The sequence below is a fragment of the Serpula lacrymans genome (genome assembly GCF_000218685.1).
Source record: "Serpula lacrymans var. lacrymans S7.9 unplaced genomic scaffold SERLAscaffold_6, whole genome shotgun sequence".
NCBI classification, from domain to species: domain Eukaryota; kingdom Fungi; phylum Basidiomycota; class Agaricomycetes; order Boletales; family Serpulaceae; genus Serpula; species Serpula lacrymans.
Genome location: NW_006763295.1, coordinates 2,749,977 through 2,767,158, shown reverse-complemented (window position 1 = coordinate 2,767,158; position 17,182 = coordinate 2,749,977). Strand labels below are relative to the sequence as shown.

The following is a 17,182-nucleotide window of genomic DNA, read 5'->3' as shown; positions in this document are numbered from 1 at the left end:
GACCAGTTTCAAAGTCAGAGAATCTTCTAACTCCTGTCTCCAGTGCCACAAGCATCATATTGATCTCCTCTCTCCTCCCCGTTCTTACATGTGGTATTCCATTTGTCTCCTTGAATAGCAAGGAGGATTGTCGTGATGCCTTGGTGCCTTCCTCACCTCCTGCTGCGTTCCAGTCGTACTTTGAGGGACTGGAGTGCAGAAAAAGGAGACTGCATAGGGAAGGCCCAGGCTTTCTTTCCAGTAACACGGCAGTTATCTCACCAGAGTCTCTGTGCTTGATGCACATGGTCAGATCATGAACAATTTATTTTGGACTAGGAATACAGTTCACTACACTATCTGTACAAGAACATTTGTATGAACTTCATTGCAGTTGCCAAGTGATCATCCAATTAATCAACTCTCGCTTGGTCATTCCTCCATAGAAGTCATTTGTCCAACCTTTGCAAATTTCTAGGCGGCTATGCTCATTGATGGGAGCCTTGACCACAAAGCGACTGATAATGCCAACAACATCATCTCCCTGACCAACTCTGGACACAATGTGATATTTGGCCCTTTGGTTCATCTGAGACAAGACAGCTCTGGAAATTGCTTTCCCGACATCGTCAACAATAACAGGTTGACTGGAATGTTTGCATAATCCATATAGATATCATTCTCCAGTGTCACAGTTGCCATGGCAAGAATGGGCCCCAGATTGTCAAGCAAATGAGGACCATTCACATCAGGAAGATGAGGAGCGTTGTAGATGCTGACATGGAAGGATTTCCCACGTTGAAAGAAATTAGGGCTGTTGTCGCTGCTGAACAGCTGCATCATATCTTCAGGTAAAAATTTTGCGTCCACAACAGCAATCAAACCCTTTGCCAAGCCACTTGTCAATTTGGAAATATTGACATTTGTCAGCTTGACCTGACTAGAAGTCAGCTGAATGTTGAGAGCATAAAGTAACATATGGTCAATATGCTACTGGTTGGCTGTACCATAGAGATAGAACTGCATCGCTTTGGGGTATGTGTTCTCTAGATACCCAGGTGCAAGGGACCAATTCTTGATGACATTGGTGACAGTGAGCTCAACACTGTCAATAATGTTTCAGGGAGTGCCACTTCAAAAATCAGGTGGTCAGATTATTAATTTATTTCTAATAAAAAAGACGAGCAACGCACTGTATCACTATGGGCAGCCCCATGGAAATTGACACTGTACATTTCTTCTTCACCAAAAACTTGCTTATCCTTACAGCCTCTGTGAAAAGAACAAAAGGAAGATCACTTTTTTTGCGGGCTTCTAGGTATGTCTCCATAGCAGCCTTTGGTAGTGTGCCTGTAACTATGAGCTGCTGCTGATGACTTTTCATCGTGAACATAGGCATATATGAGAGATATAAGGTATCTTCTGTGCCATGCACGATGAACTCATGGCAAGTAGGGTCATCACGGATGTGAGGGAGACATGATGTCTAGGGGCGTATCAGACTCCTAAACCATTTGATGGTGGGTGTTCAAGCTCTCCTAGTGCAGCCACTTTTTGTATAATACTATTTTTCCAAAAATATACCGAAACTTTAACACATTGTTGAACACCCACCACCAACTAGCATAATATGCTGTGGCAACTATTGTGCCCTATTTGTACTCACTGGAAATCACTCAGCCTTTGCACCGCATCAAGGCCATTCCAACCAAACATAGATATAAAATATAATATATAATTGAACTCAGTGACCAGTGTGTACAAACAAAAACATGCTGCAAATGTGAGGGAATTTGTATAACATTGAATATTTCGGGAGACACTACTAGCAGCCATGAGCATATACATCATCATTGATTCCTTACAGCAAAATCATGTCACTGGCGCAATGGGCCTCATCTAGTGTCACATTAAATAGCCTTTGAACGGATTTAAGATTATCCCACAGATTCTTGAAATGAGGGTCATTCCACACTTGTTCTGGGCTAACAATTATAGCACGGAATTTTCTTGCAGCCATATTTTGTTGTATAAGTTCAGTGATAATAAATAACTTGTGCAAGTACTTAGTACCTGAAAGATTTTGTCCATAGCTGTAGTTGCAGTCAGATTGATACCTGGTATACCAATTGCATTCAGTTCCTCAATGTTCTTATCTCCAAGAATATTAAGTGGTATCACAAGAACAATAATGCCGTTGTCATTGAACAAAAGAGGAATCCAGAAGCATAGTGTCTTTCCAGAACTGATTGCTGACAAGGTAAAGACATCTTGCTTTCAAAGCTGAGCTTGAGCTGATTTTAACTGCCAGATACATGGTGTGTAGCCAAATATACCTTCTACAATGTTTTGCATCTCTCCCAGTGTAGGAACAACATAGTTGAGCATGGACATCTCAGAGGTTTGCATCTCTCCCAGTGTAGGAACTGTTGTTATTGTCAAGGTCAAAGCCTGGGCCTTGTTAGACAACATTGTGCAATTTAGTGTTGATATCCAAGGGCTGGTAGCTCAGTTGGTTAGAGCACCGCCATATATAGGCAGGAGGTCCTGGGTACAATCCCCGGCTGATCCGATTTGCTTTTCTGTACTCTCTGAGTCCACTGTGGATTATTACAGGAACAACATAGCATGGACATCTCAGAGGTAGCTTTCGAACCGAAAGGCAAGCGAGAAAGAAAGGTATCATTTTGTTTATTTTCAGATCCGGCCGGCAAGAATGTCCAGAATGGCCTTGATGCGGTGCAAAGGCTGAGTGATTTCCGGTGAGTACAAATAGGGCACAATAGTTGCCACAGCATATTATGCCAGTCAGTGGTGGTGTGTTCAACAATGCGTTAAAGTTTCGGTATATTTTTGGAAAAATAGTATTATACAAAAAGTGGCTGCACTAGGAGAGCTTGAACACCCACCATCGAATGGTTTAGGAGTCTGGGGGCGTATCAGTAACAGCACGGACCATTCGTCTAGTGATTGGCACCAACCATGATAAATCCTTTTGCAGTGTCTCTGGAGAAGTTGGCCACTTCGTTGACGAAATTGTGAGAGATGGGGAGGGGCGACGTAGAAGTAGCACTGATGACCCTGAGGTCACCATCACCCCCAAGCCCTAAACGCTTCTTATAGTTAACCAGAGCAGACCCAAATTTTGCACTTTTGAGTACTGTGGATCCTATAATGATCTTCTTTGACATTGCATCGTCCGTATGTTTGAGAAGGGACAGCGCTTCGTACATAGCGTAGTCCAGGAGGTTGGCTTGTTGAACATCCGTATTTGGAGTGCTGGGGGCCACATTGAAGTGACATGCGAAAAGATTGATGACAAGGTCCGAGCCTAGCTCTTTGATCAACTTGCTAGCATCTGGATTGTCCAAGATCTCGCTGTTAGTCTTATGTACGATATTGTCCAGGATATATTGAACGTCGCCGCCGTTCCTTTCTGCCAGTAGCCTAGTGAAGGGAGTTACAATCAGGTCGGGATCATTAAGCGACATCGTTGCCCAATTGCAATACATCTTGAGCCAAGTGAGATCGAGGGATCACTAAAGCAAATCCTTGATTTCACACACCTTCACAGCAGTAAAAGCAGCCTCTCCAAGAAGAGCTCCGTAACCTTGGCTATGCAAACCGATGACAGAGTGCGAAAGGTAAACGGCTACAGGGGCTGCGCCTGGTTTACTGTGGCAGGAAAAAAACTGATTGTAGAAAGCCGAGATGCACTGACATGAATATCATCCTCACCTTCCTTCCAGGCCATACACACCCATATTTTCGTGAGGGCTATCTGCGTTTACGTATGGGGCTGAGGTGGTGAGCATAAATCGTGCTTGCTGGTTTCGAAAACAGAGCCCTCCCGCAGGATAAGGTACGAAGCCCGCCAGGTGCGGATCGATAGTGACCGAGTCGGCACTAGACATGGCGGCGATGTGCTTCTGCATATAGTCAGACAGTGGTTGTTGGAGAACCATATCACTTGCAGGCGAATTCTCAGAAGGAACTTGCAATCCAGGAGCAGCCTTAGAAACTGAACCACTGGGCTGGCGCTGTTTCGATATATGCATTTTAATCAGTGCGCTATGATACACGGGATTCTACTACTTACCAGTAGCGTTGCAAAGTACCCTCCCTATAAAAAATGCAGTTCATCGCAAGGCAAGGGGAAAGGAAAAAGGAAACGTAGCCAACCTGCATCGGCATGGACATAGAAATACAGGCCGTTTGCTTGATACATTTTGCGAGTGTCAATAATGTCGCCTAGTGGGTCGACGGCTCCATGCTCAGCCGTGCCCACAATAGTTATCACGGCATATACAGATTGACAATCTCTCTGACATTGATCCAACTTCGCTTTGAGATCACTGGTGTCCAAGCGAGCGTCATCGTCGACCTTGATTTTACGGAGATGATCATTCATGTCGATACCGGTGACATCTGGGGACGCAGTAGAGGTGAGTCTAAAAATATGATCACGCGGGTACCAGGAACGAAGCGACTCGCAGCATGATATTTGCCAAGAAGGAAGGTTTGTGGCCCTTAACAAGACAACAGGGGACTTGGACATCTTGACTTTCGCCTCAAGTTCGTTCTCTCCAATCTGCTGAACAAGGTAAGGGTGCACAGCATTTTCGGCGTATTCTGGCGAGATCCCAAATTCCTTTGTAACACGACTAGCAAGCTCGAGGATCACGTCTACTTCAAGATTAAGCAATTCCCATGGCGGGCACCCTAATGTGTCTGCTTCGTTGTAACAGTCCTCGAGTAACTTCGTTGTACCATCACAGAGCCTCACAGTGAACTCTGAGGCTATAGTCTGCAGATTTCCTTCTGTAATGGCCAAGTAAAAGGAAAGAGGGTAAAATTTGAGGTTACGAGCTGCACAAGCACCATCAGCATGTCGCTTCTGAGAAATCAGTGAATTACTTGCCAAACCTGTGAATACAGCATCAGCACCGAGTCTATTTCAGCGGTTACAGAATATCGATGACTTACCATAAGGACTCCAGGTTGGCGACTGTACCATCACAAGTGATATGACCCCATCCAGTCACTGAGTGATCATTGTTATCGGGGATATCTGTATCTTCGCCAACAGCCTTGTTGCTGAGAGCGTCAGCGTCATAGCCATATCCAACTAATTTGCAAAACTGCTGTCCAACTATGTACTCAATTATGGAACTCATGGGACCTCCCTCTGGGGATGCATTATTTTGGTTCCACAGCATCGTAAGAATATAGCCGAGAGTGGCAGCAAGAGTAGTATCCGAGTTCGTGTGGCCGTTATAGCGAGGAGAGAACCAAGGGATTGAGTGAGCGGACAAGTGATCAGATAGATATTTGAGCCTCTTCTGGAGACAGGTCATCTGGGAGATACAAGCTTACGACTTCATGATGTCTCCATCGATGAATGTCTGTTACGGAATATGAGAAACGGTGTGAAGGTGGTAAGGAGAGACGCATACAGAATCATTTCCAGAAAATTTCTGACGAGTGGCTACGACAGAATCTATAATGTCTGTGAGACAATTCCTGAGATGCTGATGGTTCTCAGCCTTGGGGCCTAACAGTGATGCACAGATAATCTCATGCGCAGAGTGCGAGTCGGCATAACCACGATCTACTGTTGGGTGGACGGGAGGCATAGAAAATAGTCACTAGAATAAAGGGGAGAATGAATGTTGAGGACTAGGACGACCAAGTAAGGTAGTGGAGGTTTTATAGTGTAAAATAAGGGGGTTATACTCCCAATATCTAGAGAGTTGCGAGTACACAGGGGAATACCTTCCGAGCACTCCGAGAGAAGAGTAATTGAGTATATGGTGACTCGGGATACGTGAAGTAAACCTGATTGATTGTATTTAAACATCTCAGCATCTTCCAGCCTAAGTATTCAGATTGTTATTGCGGAGGATCGCTAGCGAATGGAGGAGACATTAGTGTAAGTAAGGAACTGAATATGAAATACCACGAGAATGAACGTACAAAAACTTCAGGCAACGGACTTTCTAGCAGACAGCTGGAAGACACCACAGTGCATACAAAAACTCGGACTTCTTTCTTCTAATTTTGTATGCTGACCCTCGTTTCAGGAGACGACGCTGGTTAGATTGACGTCCCGCTAAACTTGAAAGGAGATCTTACTAGTACTTTGAATTCCTAGCACTCAAATCATGGTTCGCGGTGGTCTCATTATATTCAAGCTAGGACATTAAGGTTGCTAGCTGAGAACGTAAAACAATCAGCGAGTTAAGAGATTATTATGATTTAACCAGAAGGACTTGAGCAACAGTTACTGTAAGGACATATACTAGTATATTGCCAGTATCAGACTGGAACAACGGACACAGATATAAAATATTGGAAGTCCGCTTGGACAGGCATTTGTCACGATCCACTGGGCTGTTTCAAGTTGCATGAAGTCTCGATACATACCTACAAGAGCTTCATCTTGCATTTTCCAGAGTACAGCAATCTTCATCACAATCACATAGAAGCAACCTGCGCAATCACAACGGTGGTTCGGTGCTGCAAGTAATCTGCGCAGAGCTACTTCAATTATCATCTGAATATATCTTTATATCGACGACCATGGCATATTTCGATCCTTAGAAAGCTCTTATTGATCAGCAGTATGATGTCCGGCACCAGGATCATACTCTCATTTCCCCATCCTAGATAGCTGTTTCGTCTGGAGGAAGGCTGTCGGTGTAGCAGACAGTTACCTACTCCGAAGACCGAGAGATTTATAACTGATCTCGTCACCACCGAACTCCACGTCCTATCCCTCGGTGAGGATACCGCTTTTTAAAGATGTCTTTACTTTAGTTAGAGCTAACACGGTCATCCTCTAGTACCCCGGACGTTGACCATCGACGCCCTCATCGTCTTATTGTTATATGAACAGTGTGTCTTGGATGTGATCGTGGTGCATCGCCTGAGCTATGACTTCCCGTATCGAAACAAGGTTTCGATTCTTCATCACAGATGGATTGGCAACTGACTGTCACATGTGGCTGCCGATACCACGATCACGACTAGATGCTTAGGGCGTATCTGCTATTGCCATTCTGGCGTTGTCACGTTGTTCTTTTCCACACAATGCAGGCGGTGATATCTTTGCAAATGGTTCGAGTTTCAAGTTTAAAGCCGTTGTCCATGTTTTGCATACGGATAGCTTCTCCGCATCAAGCACGTAGCTTTTTCAACCGCCCCCGCGTTCGTTCAGCCAAACAACGAAGTTTGTGGCGATGTTAGTCAACTAGGAAGATACCGTGACCGCGGCGCCAGGCTGACAGGTAATGATCGTGATGGATTACTCTGCCATCATGTCCAAGTGACTGGGTGAGAAAAAAGCGTACAGGTTCTCGTGGTATGGCAGATTTGCAAGGTCCTATACTTGTCTCTATCTGAACAACGCGAGGATAATGATATCGGTCATGATGACTCCCGCGTATGTTACGGAACCGAGGTGAGCAGAGCACGACAATATGAAATCACAGGACTTGAACTTAGCCCAATTATCTACAGTGTTACTTTAATTTGCTAGAATCGTCGAAGCTAGCATAAACATTGCAACTCACGCGGCAGACATTTTTAGGTCACAGTATCTCCGAATTATCCAGTTAGGAAGTAGCATAAGGTCACTGGACTGCCTCGGGAAGTAATCTAAACTGAAGTGAGTTAGTCCTCGTCCCAAAACGTCCAGATACTGCAGCTGACTCTTTGATAATATTTGAGAATGTTCTAAAATGTCTTGCATGTCTCTTCTTGACTCCAGTGTTGATGCTGCATACTCCTCGGAGCGCCAGTGCCCCTGACCGTCTTCTCCGAGCTTTACTGTTCTGTTCGCAAACGTAGAGGCTGCGTCTGAGTAGGCATCAGAAAAGCACATGACAAGCATCTCTTAACTAACGGGAGCCGTCCGATCTTCCAGGCCATCTCCGTTATATTCTTCAGATATAGTAGCAGGACTTCCTTCTCGATGTTCCATATTTCGCTGAATGTAATAAAAGTTTGTTCTCTCGAACCTTGTATTCCCACCGGCCGTCAGATTTCTTTCGTGCCTAGTCGCAGGGTGCAGCGTCCATTTGCGCAGTGCTATAACGTACAGTAGGGGAGAAAAACAACACGAAGTATGTTAACGTATGTGCAGCATATTCCAAAATGATAAAAATAAAGAAAAGAGAACGATATGAGCGAAATCGGGTGAAATAACAAAGAAGTAGGACGTGGTGGAGGAGCTGTCGTCATACACTGCGAAGGACATCCAGTACACTAACTTGAAACAACCAGAGCGAAGAGAAACGCCGCTTATGAAACATTCATCTTCGGGACATATTTGTTAGATCTTCTGTGGTGGCACAAATCGACTATCAAGACAATTAGAATAAAGTCGCGAGGTCGAGAGTAGATAGACAGTCCTCCGACCGAGGAGAAAAGGATGGAACTTGAACAAAAAGAGAGGATGGCGTGCTGTGTCTAAAGGGTTGGGTGAGCTGCTTCTTGGCGGGATTGACTGCACAATATGTACTAGCCGAACCGTTCCGTGATAGTCGCCCCAGAGCCCACCAGGGTGTTTGAATGTTGTGTGGAAAGAAACGCGTAATGTGTTACAACTAGTAAATACCGCTGGAGGGTGTCATTGGGGACGACATAGCAAGCATGCTATCCGTCGACGGCTGTCGGTGGTGCTGCTGATACACCTGCTGATTGGGATAGCCTGCAGCACGCACGGCAGCTGGGAATAGCATCGTGGGATCCGATCGTGAAGGGTGAATAATGGTCTCTGAAGATGCATTGCCGCTGTGGAATGCTGGGCGAAGCATACTATGACTGTACATTGGCGGAGAGCTGGGCGGCGTGGGAGGAGTAACAGGCTTCTGTAAACGATGAGAAAGCAGGTGAGCGGTGATATATAAAGAAACGGAAACACTCACTGGTGTAGTATTCTGTGTACGCAAGCCAAGATGGGCGGGTGTGGGTGTAGTCGAGCGTGAAGCAGGTGTGTCTACGGCCCTTACATCACCATCTTGTCTTTCACTCACAGGACTCGACTCGACAGTCGAAAAGTCCTGTCCTATCAACAGCACCCTCGGATCATCCTCCGTCCCTGCATCCTTATCTTGATCATAATTGTGATTACTGCTAATCATCGTCCAGCTCGATGTTTCCTGGCTTGACCCATGACCCTCAGTGGAAGCATACCCGTGGGATGCTTGGCTGCCCATGTCTGATTCGATGTAAAAGCCATTTCCAGGTACTCCCGACACCACTCTCGTTGGCTTCTTCCAAATGAAGTTCCACCAGGAGCGACGAGCATCGTTGTCGGTCTTAGGGGATGGGAAGCTGTCGTGATGCATACGGCGCTCATCGAGTGGTGTGGTTGATTCAGAGCGGGAGCCATCACCAAAAGTGTCGATCGTCCCAGGTTGGCTATCTGGACGAACCCTGACACGGCGGATGCGTTTGTAAAAGAAAAGTTTCCTGATTTTCTTTGCCAACCAACTCTGCGATAGAGAGGCTTGGAAGTCGTGTGGGTGTTTGCGACTGTGCCTCCAGATGCAAAAGAGGAAAAAAAGGAGGAGACAGCCTACGCCCACAATAATGGGAGTGGCCGTTTGGATAGGACTCCACGGACAATTGGGCTCTTCACATGTGCTGTTTGAACCACTGGAATCACGACGATCCTGCTGAAAAACGCTATATACGTGAGGAAAAACTGATGATACGCTCAGTTCACGCACCACGGAGGTCTATACAGCGGTACATCATTAGTATCTGTTTGTCTGGGTGCAAAATGAATGAAATGGGACGCACTTGTAGCTCAGGCCAAGTATGGCGCCTCACCGTTGACGACAGGACGACCATCACATATGTGGGACAGAGATCAAGAAAATACAGAACGAAGGCAGAAAACGCTGACAACAGCTGAGCGGTAGAAGGTCAGGTACTCTAGCGCTTATAATGTTATAATATAGATTCAGTAATATCATCATTTTTATTTCTGGCACAGTTGACACTGTTGCCCGGACAATTACTATCCCGTTACCGATGCCAGTAAGTGGATCAGACCATTATCGAAAGTAACTACCGTTGCCTACATACACCGGAACAACAAACGGGCTCTGGAAACACATATCTTTGTGGCATTGCGCTCACAGTCAACGCACCACAGTCGAAAAGTTCAACAAATAATCAATAATAGAACCGTTTCCTGGGCTGTGTTCAAAAGATAACGTTTCCCTGTGCACTCACTTGTATGGACGCGGATAAAGAGCATAGGGTCCAAGGATCACATGGATAAAAATTCATTTCCTTCCCTCCACCGGTCAAGGCAGTGACGGCTCTCTTTCAATATGCCGGAAGTATATAAGCAGATATTCAGATAGCCCAACTCATCGAACCCGGTCCGCAAGAAAGCATCTGAAAACCACCATATTCACGCTCTTCGAGCTCTCGAGAAAGGACCGAAGCTTTCATATGCCTAAGAGGCCCCAGCATATGGAATTTCCAGGTACATATATGCCCGTGAACCCATAGAAGACGGAGATAACCCCGGATGTACGACACTGCCCTATCTAGATCCCTCGAAGTTTCGGTCCAGGGCAGCAATAACGCGTGGCAGCAAATGTACCTGTATAGAATGCAATTGCGAGCGTTACGGTAGGATAAACTTGAAGGGGATCACTAACTAGAGTGTGGTGCCCGCGCAGTCGTTCCAATCACTGGCAGGAGACCCGAAAAACCCACAGTTGGAATGAACAGTCCGACCACTCTGGCATGTTTGTTGATACCGAGTACGTATTCATAGAAACCATCGAGGTAGACGAGACGTCCGTCTGGAGCACCTTTACTTATGGGATAATGTAGTGTCGGGTTTATGTTTACACATACTCAGCTATTTTCGTGGACCTCATCAACTTCTCTGGACATTCTCGCGGTTACGTCGCTTTCGTGGATTCTCGTCTGTGCCAGGATGCTGTGCCCGTACCAGGACATCGAGCAGATTGTAGAGTGATGTTGTGTGTTGTTTTCTCACAATTTAGATGCCAGAGAAATGTCACGGTAGCAGACGTGTCTGCCGACGACACTGAACATGCCGATTCAGTGACTTCAAGCGCTGAGCGTTCAAGTCGGATCAAACGTTGATGTGGACCATCGTCAGTCAATTCGTATAAGGATGACAAGGTCACCATGAAAAGAGTGCATGATAGAAGTACACAACACATAAGCAAAATCATCCGAAATGTTCATAACTATCGCTAATTATCGGACTGCGGTCACAAGCCCTCCACTTCTTTTAATGACATTCTTTACATCGAGAGTTGTCTGAAGGTGTGATGTTCTCGAATAGGTCAATCAATACTTCATGTCCTCAATCCTCTCCTCACTACGCGACTTCTTCTCGTTGTCGTCGTTGGCTTGATCCACAGGAAGGCCTGCGCTCACAGCAGCCTTTTCAGCGATTTGCGCCACGGTCTCGTCGCCATCGAATAGTCTGTAGCATGAGATTTTTGCGACACTTATAGCTAGGTGAGTATACAAAACAATCCGAACTCACGCGGCTGTTTCCTCTAAAGTTCTCTGTCAAGAACGGGTGAGCTCATGGAGAACTGGATCAACCTTATAAACTCACATTTCGCGTTTCGACGACGAAGAACCATAGGAAGACAACTTCAAAAGCAATCCAGAAAACGTAAACAAGCTAGCAATTGTTATGAGCCTTTTGCGGACAGCTAGAGGCGGCTCATACTCACGTAGTATTTCCATCCGAGCCTGTCGATTGCAGAATTTTGAATGAGACAGCGACAATTTCGGATATAAAAGGATGAACTCACGCGGAAAGGGCAATAGGGTTTACATATCTGACGTTGCATCATCAGCTAGTCCGCAAAGAAAGAGAAGCTGATCGTACTGATTGAAAATAACAGATAACGATACCGTAAAGTTGAACCACACGAAACCCTTAGCACGTAAGTTATATGGGAGAATCTCAACGGTATAGCTGCAGGACACGCCGTTAGCTCTTCAGTTGCGTAGCATTGATTAACATACTCACGAGACGATCAGAGGACTGAACGCCATCTGGATAAAGAACACATCAGTACTACAATCTCGCCGGTATTGGCACCACGAACAGTGTCTGCGAAGAGTATAGGTTCAGCACAGGCTGTGATCTATCAAAAGATACTTTTACTCACAGAAGGTAGTAAACAAAACTGGAAGCCGACACGTTAGTTTGTGTACCCCGTGTTATTGTGATCATCTCACAAATCATGGCTATATACCCATAGCCTGCATTGAGATCACCATCTTCGTTGTCGACAGCGAAGCATATTGTTTGTAGTGTCCAGAAGAGGAGCATACCTTGATGATTTCGAAATAGTCATCCATTTATACTCTGTGGTAACCATGATAGATAAGAGCTTACCCAGACTTGAAGTCAGGAAGAGCAGCCGTCTACCAGCTTTGTCACACAATAAACCTCCCGTCATGCCGCAAATGAAGCTCCATATACTAAGGCATCCATTCTATAGGAGCACACTGTGAGCACAAGCCCAGAAACAGGTAAGCAATGAGACTTGCAATCAACAACTGAGTGTTCGGGTCGGTAACTGAAGTAATCTCAAGATAACATTTTCCTTTCAGGGGTGAAAGAACATACCTCCAATTGCGTCCAGCACTTTGTTGATGTCTAAAAGAGACCATGGACACCAACATCAGGATATTGAACAAGAAAAAAATACGGATCGTACAATACGATCTACAGGAAATTATCATCATTAATGTTGGAAAGTCTGATCCGTTTAATAACGTACATCAAACCATTGCCCGACCACTGTGAAAAGAAGGCGAGCGCAGTGATGATTCTCATGCGTTTTCTGTTTCCCGGTGTCTTGATCAAGCTCATCCAACCGACATTCGAGGCTACTTCTCGATCGAATTTGATGGCAGCTTTGATCTCCTCGAATTCATACTCGACGAGTGGATCTTGCCTAGAATAGAGTGTGAGATCACCATAATATCGATTGTTATGTGATGTTCCTCACTCGTTGCCATTCGCATGGTAGTATGCTAGAGTTTTCAGAGCCTGGGCCTCTCTTTAATCGAAGAGTTCGTCAATCTATATTTAGTGGACAGTCTATAATTCAGAGTACTACATACCTTCCCTTACTAATTAGCCAACGAGGAGATTCGGGGACAAACCATATTAAACAGATTTGAATGACAGATGGAAACCCCTGTATGGCAGATGGAATTCTCCAAGCCCAACTTGATGGAATGTTGAATGTCCCGTATGTCTAGAGGCGAAACACTGCTATGGAATATATACAATTGTGATATAGAACAACGCTCACCGTCCAAGCGGCGCTGCGCAGCGGTTATCAACAAAAGCAATAAATAATGATCAGCTTTGGGATTAAGTTGACGAAGCTTACATGATACTCCCAAAGAGCCTGATCCATACTATTAGGATATGTTTCCCAGGTTAAATTCACGACATACCAGAGACAGTTGTAGACAGACGTGAGTTGTCCACGCTGCGACGGATATGCTATTTCGGTGATAAGGAGAGGAGCAGAGCTGGCGGCAAAGGTCAAACCGAAACCAATCATGAATCTTTGACGAAAGCAGGCGTCAATCTAGCGTTATAACTTGAACTCGGTACAAAACACGCTTTACCGGGCGGCAATGAACATCCCAACTGACTGACTGGCGGTCTGAACGACTGTTGCGGCAATCATGATGCATGCACCAAAAAGCACTGCGAACCGTCTTCCAAGACCATCAGTCATGTATGGAGAAAAAGGGTAGGCAGATAGTGATCCAATATTCTGTAAAGTATTATAAACCCCCCCATTTATCTGGTAAGCTGGACCTTACTTGGATTGCGTTGAGTAAGCCCAACTATAATCAACCAGAGAATTCAAAGAGAGATTCGGTCTGAACATCATAGATACACACCTTTCCCCCTGAAGGATGGTCGAAAGCGGTCTCCCATTGGGTCAGAGACTGTAAGCCATCTGTCGACTTTTAAAAATGTCCTTAACGTTTAATGAAAAACGCATGTATGCACTCATCATGCTCCCTTGTCAAATTCAAACTATCAATAGAACGAATCGTGGCCAAGATAGGCATTTACTGACCGTCAAAGCCATTGGTCGAGGATGTGATTAGCCTTCAAGTCGATAAGCAAAGGGTTTAATATGCGGTAGAACGAATTTACAGAACAACGATCCAAAAGTTCAGGAGGACAATTCCTGATGTGATGGAGAAGTCAGCGGGTTATGAACGAGCTTTGGGTCTTCTGTTACTCACTCTTGTTTTTCCACCATGGTCTCGACTTGTCAATGAGATGCGAGAAAGCGGGAGCTGAAGGAGATGATGATGTCGGAGAGTTTCCAGTACCCATTTTCGAGAAAAAATGGGGAGGGTGCAGCCAAAGGTGTCTTCGATGCAATGGGGCCTTGTTTATAGTGCCATGAACTACCACTGTCGTCGGCGAAATTGGCTACCCCATGAGGAGCTGCCTGAAAAGAGTTTTACCGCTAAGTTGTGTGAAAGGTTCCATTTCGTAAGTTTGGAGACGGTGATTAGTTGTGCCTATGGAAAGCGAGCAGTGAGCAGTCTTCCTGACCGGGAATCCGTATCCATACCAGTCTGGCCAAATGATAGTCACGAGCAAAGAAGTATCAGGTCATATTGGACCATATCTAAACTGATGCCTCGGGTTCGTAGACGGTGGTGTATATATCGTCAGGTCACGAGGGTCAGATACGCCGACAAAAACAAGAGTGTTCCCGAAAATAACAGGTGACCATTGGATATAAGAATATCGCCCTTTCTCATTTCTCCTAGATAAGAAAAAGAATAAATCGAGGAGGACGTGATAGCCTCAAATGAAGAAGCGCTGACATTTCAGGAGCGTAGAAAGACAAGCATGACCCATTTCAACGGAGTTCAAGTGAAAAATGTGGCTGATATGCTATCGTCGCGGAGACGAGGAGCGCTGGCGGTATTACCTAATCAGGACATGTAGGAAAGAATGGACCAGCGCAGTGGACTGTGTTGGCTTTTGCAGGTAAATGTAGGCTGAATATCTGTAAAGAGGGTATTATATCTAACATAAAATGGAATGTCTAATGACATGTCCCGGGGATATAAAGATATCGCCATCGATCAACCTGTGCCCTTAGCATCGCATGCAACCGACGCCGGTGTAACTTGAAGAGAAAAAACCGCCATCCGAGTCAAGCCAATCCAGTGTTGACAATTTTTCATCGCAACCCATATATGATACTTCACCCCCGGCAGCCATCTTCCTGGATCTACATTTCAGCAGAAGGAGTGTACTTCTGATCGGGACGAGTCATCCATAGCATCGATACATTTAGTACACGGCGAAACTGTAAAATGCTATATGAGCATACGCAATGAAAGAAATTGATTTTTAGTATCAAAAGTCTCAAGCGGAAACTCTGGGAATGCTCTCATTCTTTGGAGTTCCTTTCGAGTTCCTTCTCTTCGTCGGCTTGAATCGCCGTACCCATACCCGCGTTCACCACGGCCTTCTCAGTAATCTGGGCAACAGTCGTCGCCATCAAATATCCTATATGATAGACTACCCATGCAGGATGTGGGCTCACTGTTGTTTCACATATACGCTGATAATGATTACGCTGAGACAACATTTGTAAGATTAAAACAGGTCTCACATTTTTGTCTCCAGATTTGTTGCCTTAACTGATGAAATTTCCTGACTCACGTACTTCCATCCAAAACCGTATCGAGTACTAACGAGATTTGTTAATGAACAATTTGTACTGGGTACTCACACTGTGAGAGCAATTGGGTTGAAATACCTGATTACGTTAGTTGAGCAGGCACTCCTGTCTGCGTTTCCTCTTACTCACTGATTAAAATTGAGTAATTTCTATCGATACAGTGAAGCTAAAAACCGATAATGATCCACATACGTTTCTAACTCCAGGAATTCTGAAGAGGCCTGTCCAACCAACATTATCTGTGACTTCGCGATCGAAAGCAGCCTTAATTCCCAAAAATTGATAATCGACTTGTGGGTCTTGATTTATCAGGTTTTAATCACCCACGACTTGCTGAAGGACGTGCTACTTACTCATGCATGTGATTGATTAACACAATGTGTCAATAGAACCTTACTTGTATAGCGTTAAGTAACCCCAACTTTCAAGAGATATATGAGGTCGAGGTTGAGGTTGAGGTCGGTTATCTTGACTCACTTTTCCGCCCGTCGGGTGATTAAATGCGACTTTCATCGAGCCAAATATTGTAATCCGTCTGCCAATCGCGACCAGACTATCATTTGACCTGTTGAATTACTCATCATGCTTCCTTTGATTGCCAGGTCAACAACCAAGTCACAGGAAATGAAACACTGACCATCATACTAGTATCCATTCGTAGAGGAAGTTAAAGTTATCAACCTAAAAGATAAATGTGAGAAAGCAGTCGGCGCTGTTATTCTAGATCTATCAAAACCGCACAGCATGAAGATCCAAAAGTTGAGCAAGATGATACATGATAGAATAAATAGCCTAAAGGATGCAGGCTAACTGAAGGCGTCTTCAAAATAAGCATAAACATCCTATTCGCCTTCCACCTTAGGACGCTCTTGGCTGAAGAGACAGGCAGCAGCGGGGAGAGCGGGTCTCCAGAAAGCGATCTATGGCACACCGAGCACCCAAGGTACGAACGTCAGTAACAGATGACCTGCACAGGTGTCGGTACATATTGTGGACGATAAAGATAGTCTTCCCCTGAACCGCGACTAAACATGTGATCCATTCATGTTGGGGTTTTGACAAACTTCTTAGCATAGCAGAAGGTGTAGACCGAGGAGATCATTGTCCGGATAGGTGAGCCGGTGTCGAAAAGGTAGTAGATTTTTATAGTGAAATGATCGGGCCTGTGCCAGTGCATGAACGCTACTAGTACCGAACATCCATACTGGTACCAACTTCGTATCACCGCGATGATCATGGTCAGTGCTTACTGATTGACGAAAAGACGGAGAACGGAAAAGACGGAGAACAAAAAATAACAAAAACTAGATTATGTAAATAAATAAAAACGCCATGAAGTATTCGGCAACTTACGCATTCATCGCCACTGCTGGTTCTAAGTAATTTGTCAGAATAAAAGGTATTCAAAATTCCCAACGAATATC

The 17,182-nt window shown here is 45.0% G+C and overlaps 3 protein-coding genes across 3 annotated transcripts; all 3 read right to left on the bottom strand.

The window, feature by feature from the left end:
• Positions 1-1,476: 1,476 nt before the first annotated feature.
• SERLADRAFT_448895 (uncharacterized protein) lies at positions 1,477-5,336 on the bottom strand (the record flags this gene model as incomplete). Its single annotated transcript, XM_007318064.1, has 10 exons — positions 1,477-1,568; positions 3,071-3,491; positions 3,546-3,654; positions 3,718-3,905; positions 3,942-4,019; positions 4,079-4,098; positions 4,162-4,407; positions 4,474-4,876; positions 4,989-5,023; positions 5,078-5,336. 10 exons carry the CDS (start codon positions 5,334-5,336, stop codon positions 1,477-1,479), a joined length of 1,851 nt encoding a protein of 616 aa, XP_007318126.1.
• Positions 5,337-7,140: 1,804 nt separating this feature from the next.
• SERLADRAFT_388802 (uncharacterized protein) lies at positions 7,141-7,938 on the bottom strand (the record flags this gene model as incomplete). The annotated part of the gene is made up of 3 exons (XM_007318063.1): positions 7,141-7,441; positions 7,501-7,648; positions 7,711-7,938. 2 exons carry the CDS (start codon positions 7,862-7,864, stop codon positions 7,614-7,616), a joined length of 189 nt encoding a protein of 62 aa, XP_007318125.1.
• Positions 7,939-10,451: 2,513 nt separating this feature from the next.
• On the bottom strand, positions 10,452-14,386 carry SERLADRAFT_361349 (uncharacterized protein; the record flags this gene model as incomplete). Its single annotated transcript, XM_007318062.1, has 26 exons — positions 10,452-10,606; positions 10,665-11,470; positions 11,534-11,556; positions 11,609-11,677; positions 11,730-11,748; positions 11,811-11,837; positions 11,888-11,977; positions 12,032-12,057; positions 12,111-12,115; positions 12,174-12,191; positions 12,244-12,339; positions 12,404-12,503; positions 12,559-12,587; positions 12,638-12,667; positions 12,729-12,736; positions 12,792-12,968; positions 13,023-13,073; positions 13,138-13,274; positions 13,473-13,593; positions 13,657-13,808; positions 13,858-13,881; positions 13,939-13,997; positions 14,051-14,058; positions 14,117-14,152; positions 14,201-14,234; positions 14,293-14,386. 25 exons carry the CDS (start codon positions 14,384-14,386, stop codon positions 11,332-11,334), a joined length of 1,572 nt encoding a protein of 523 aa, XP_007318124.1.
• Positions 14,387-17,182: the final 2,796 nt, after the last annotated feature.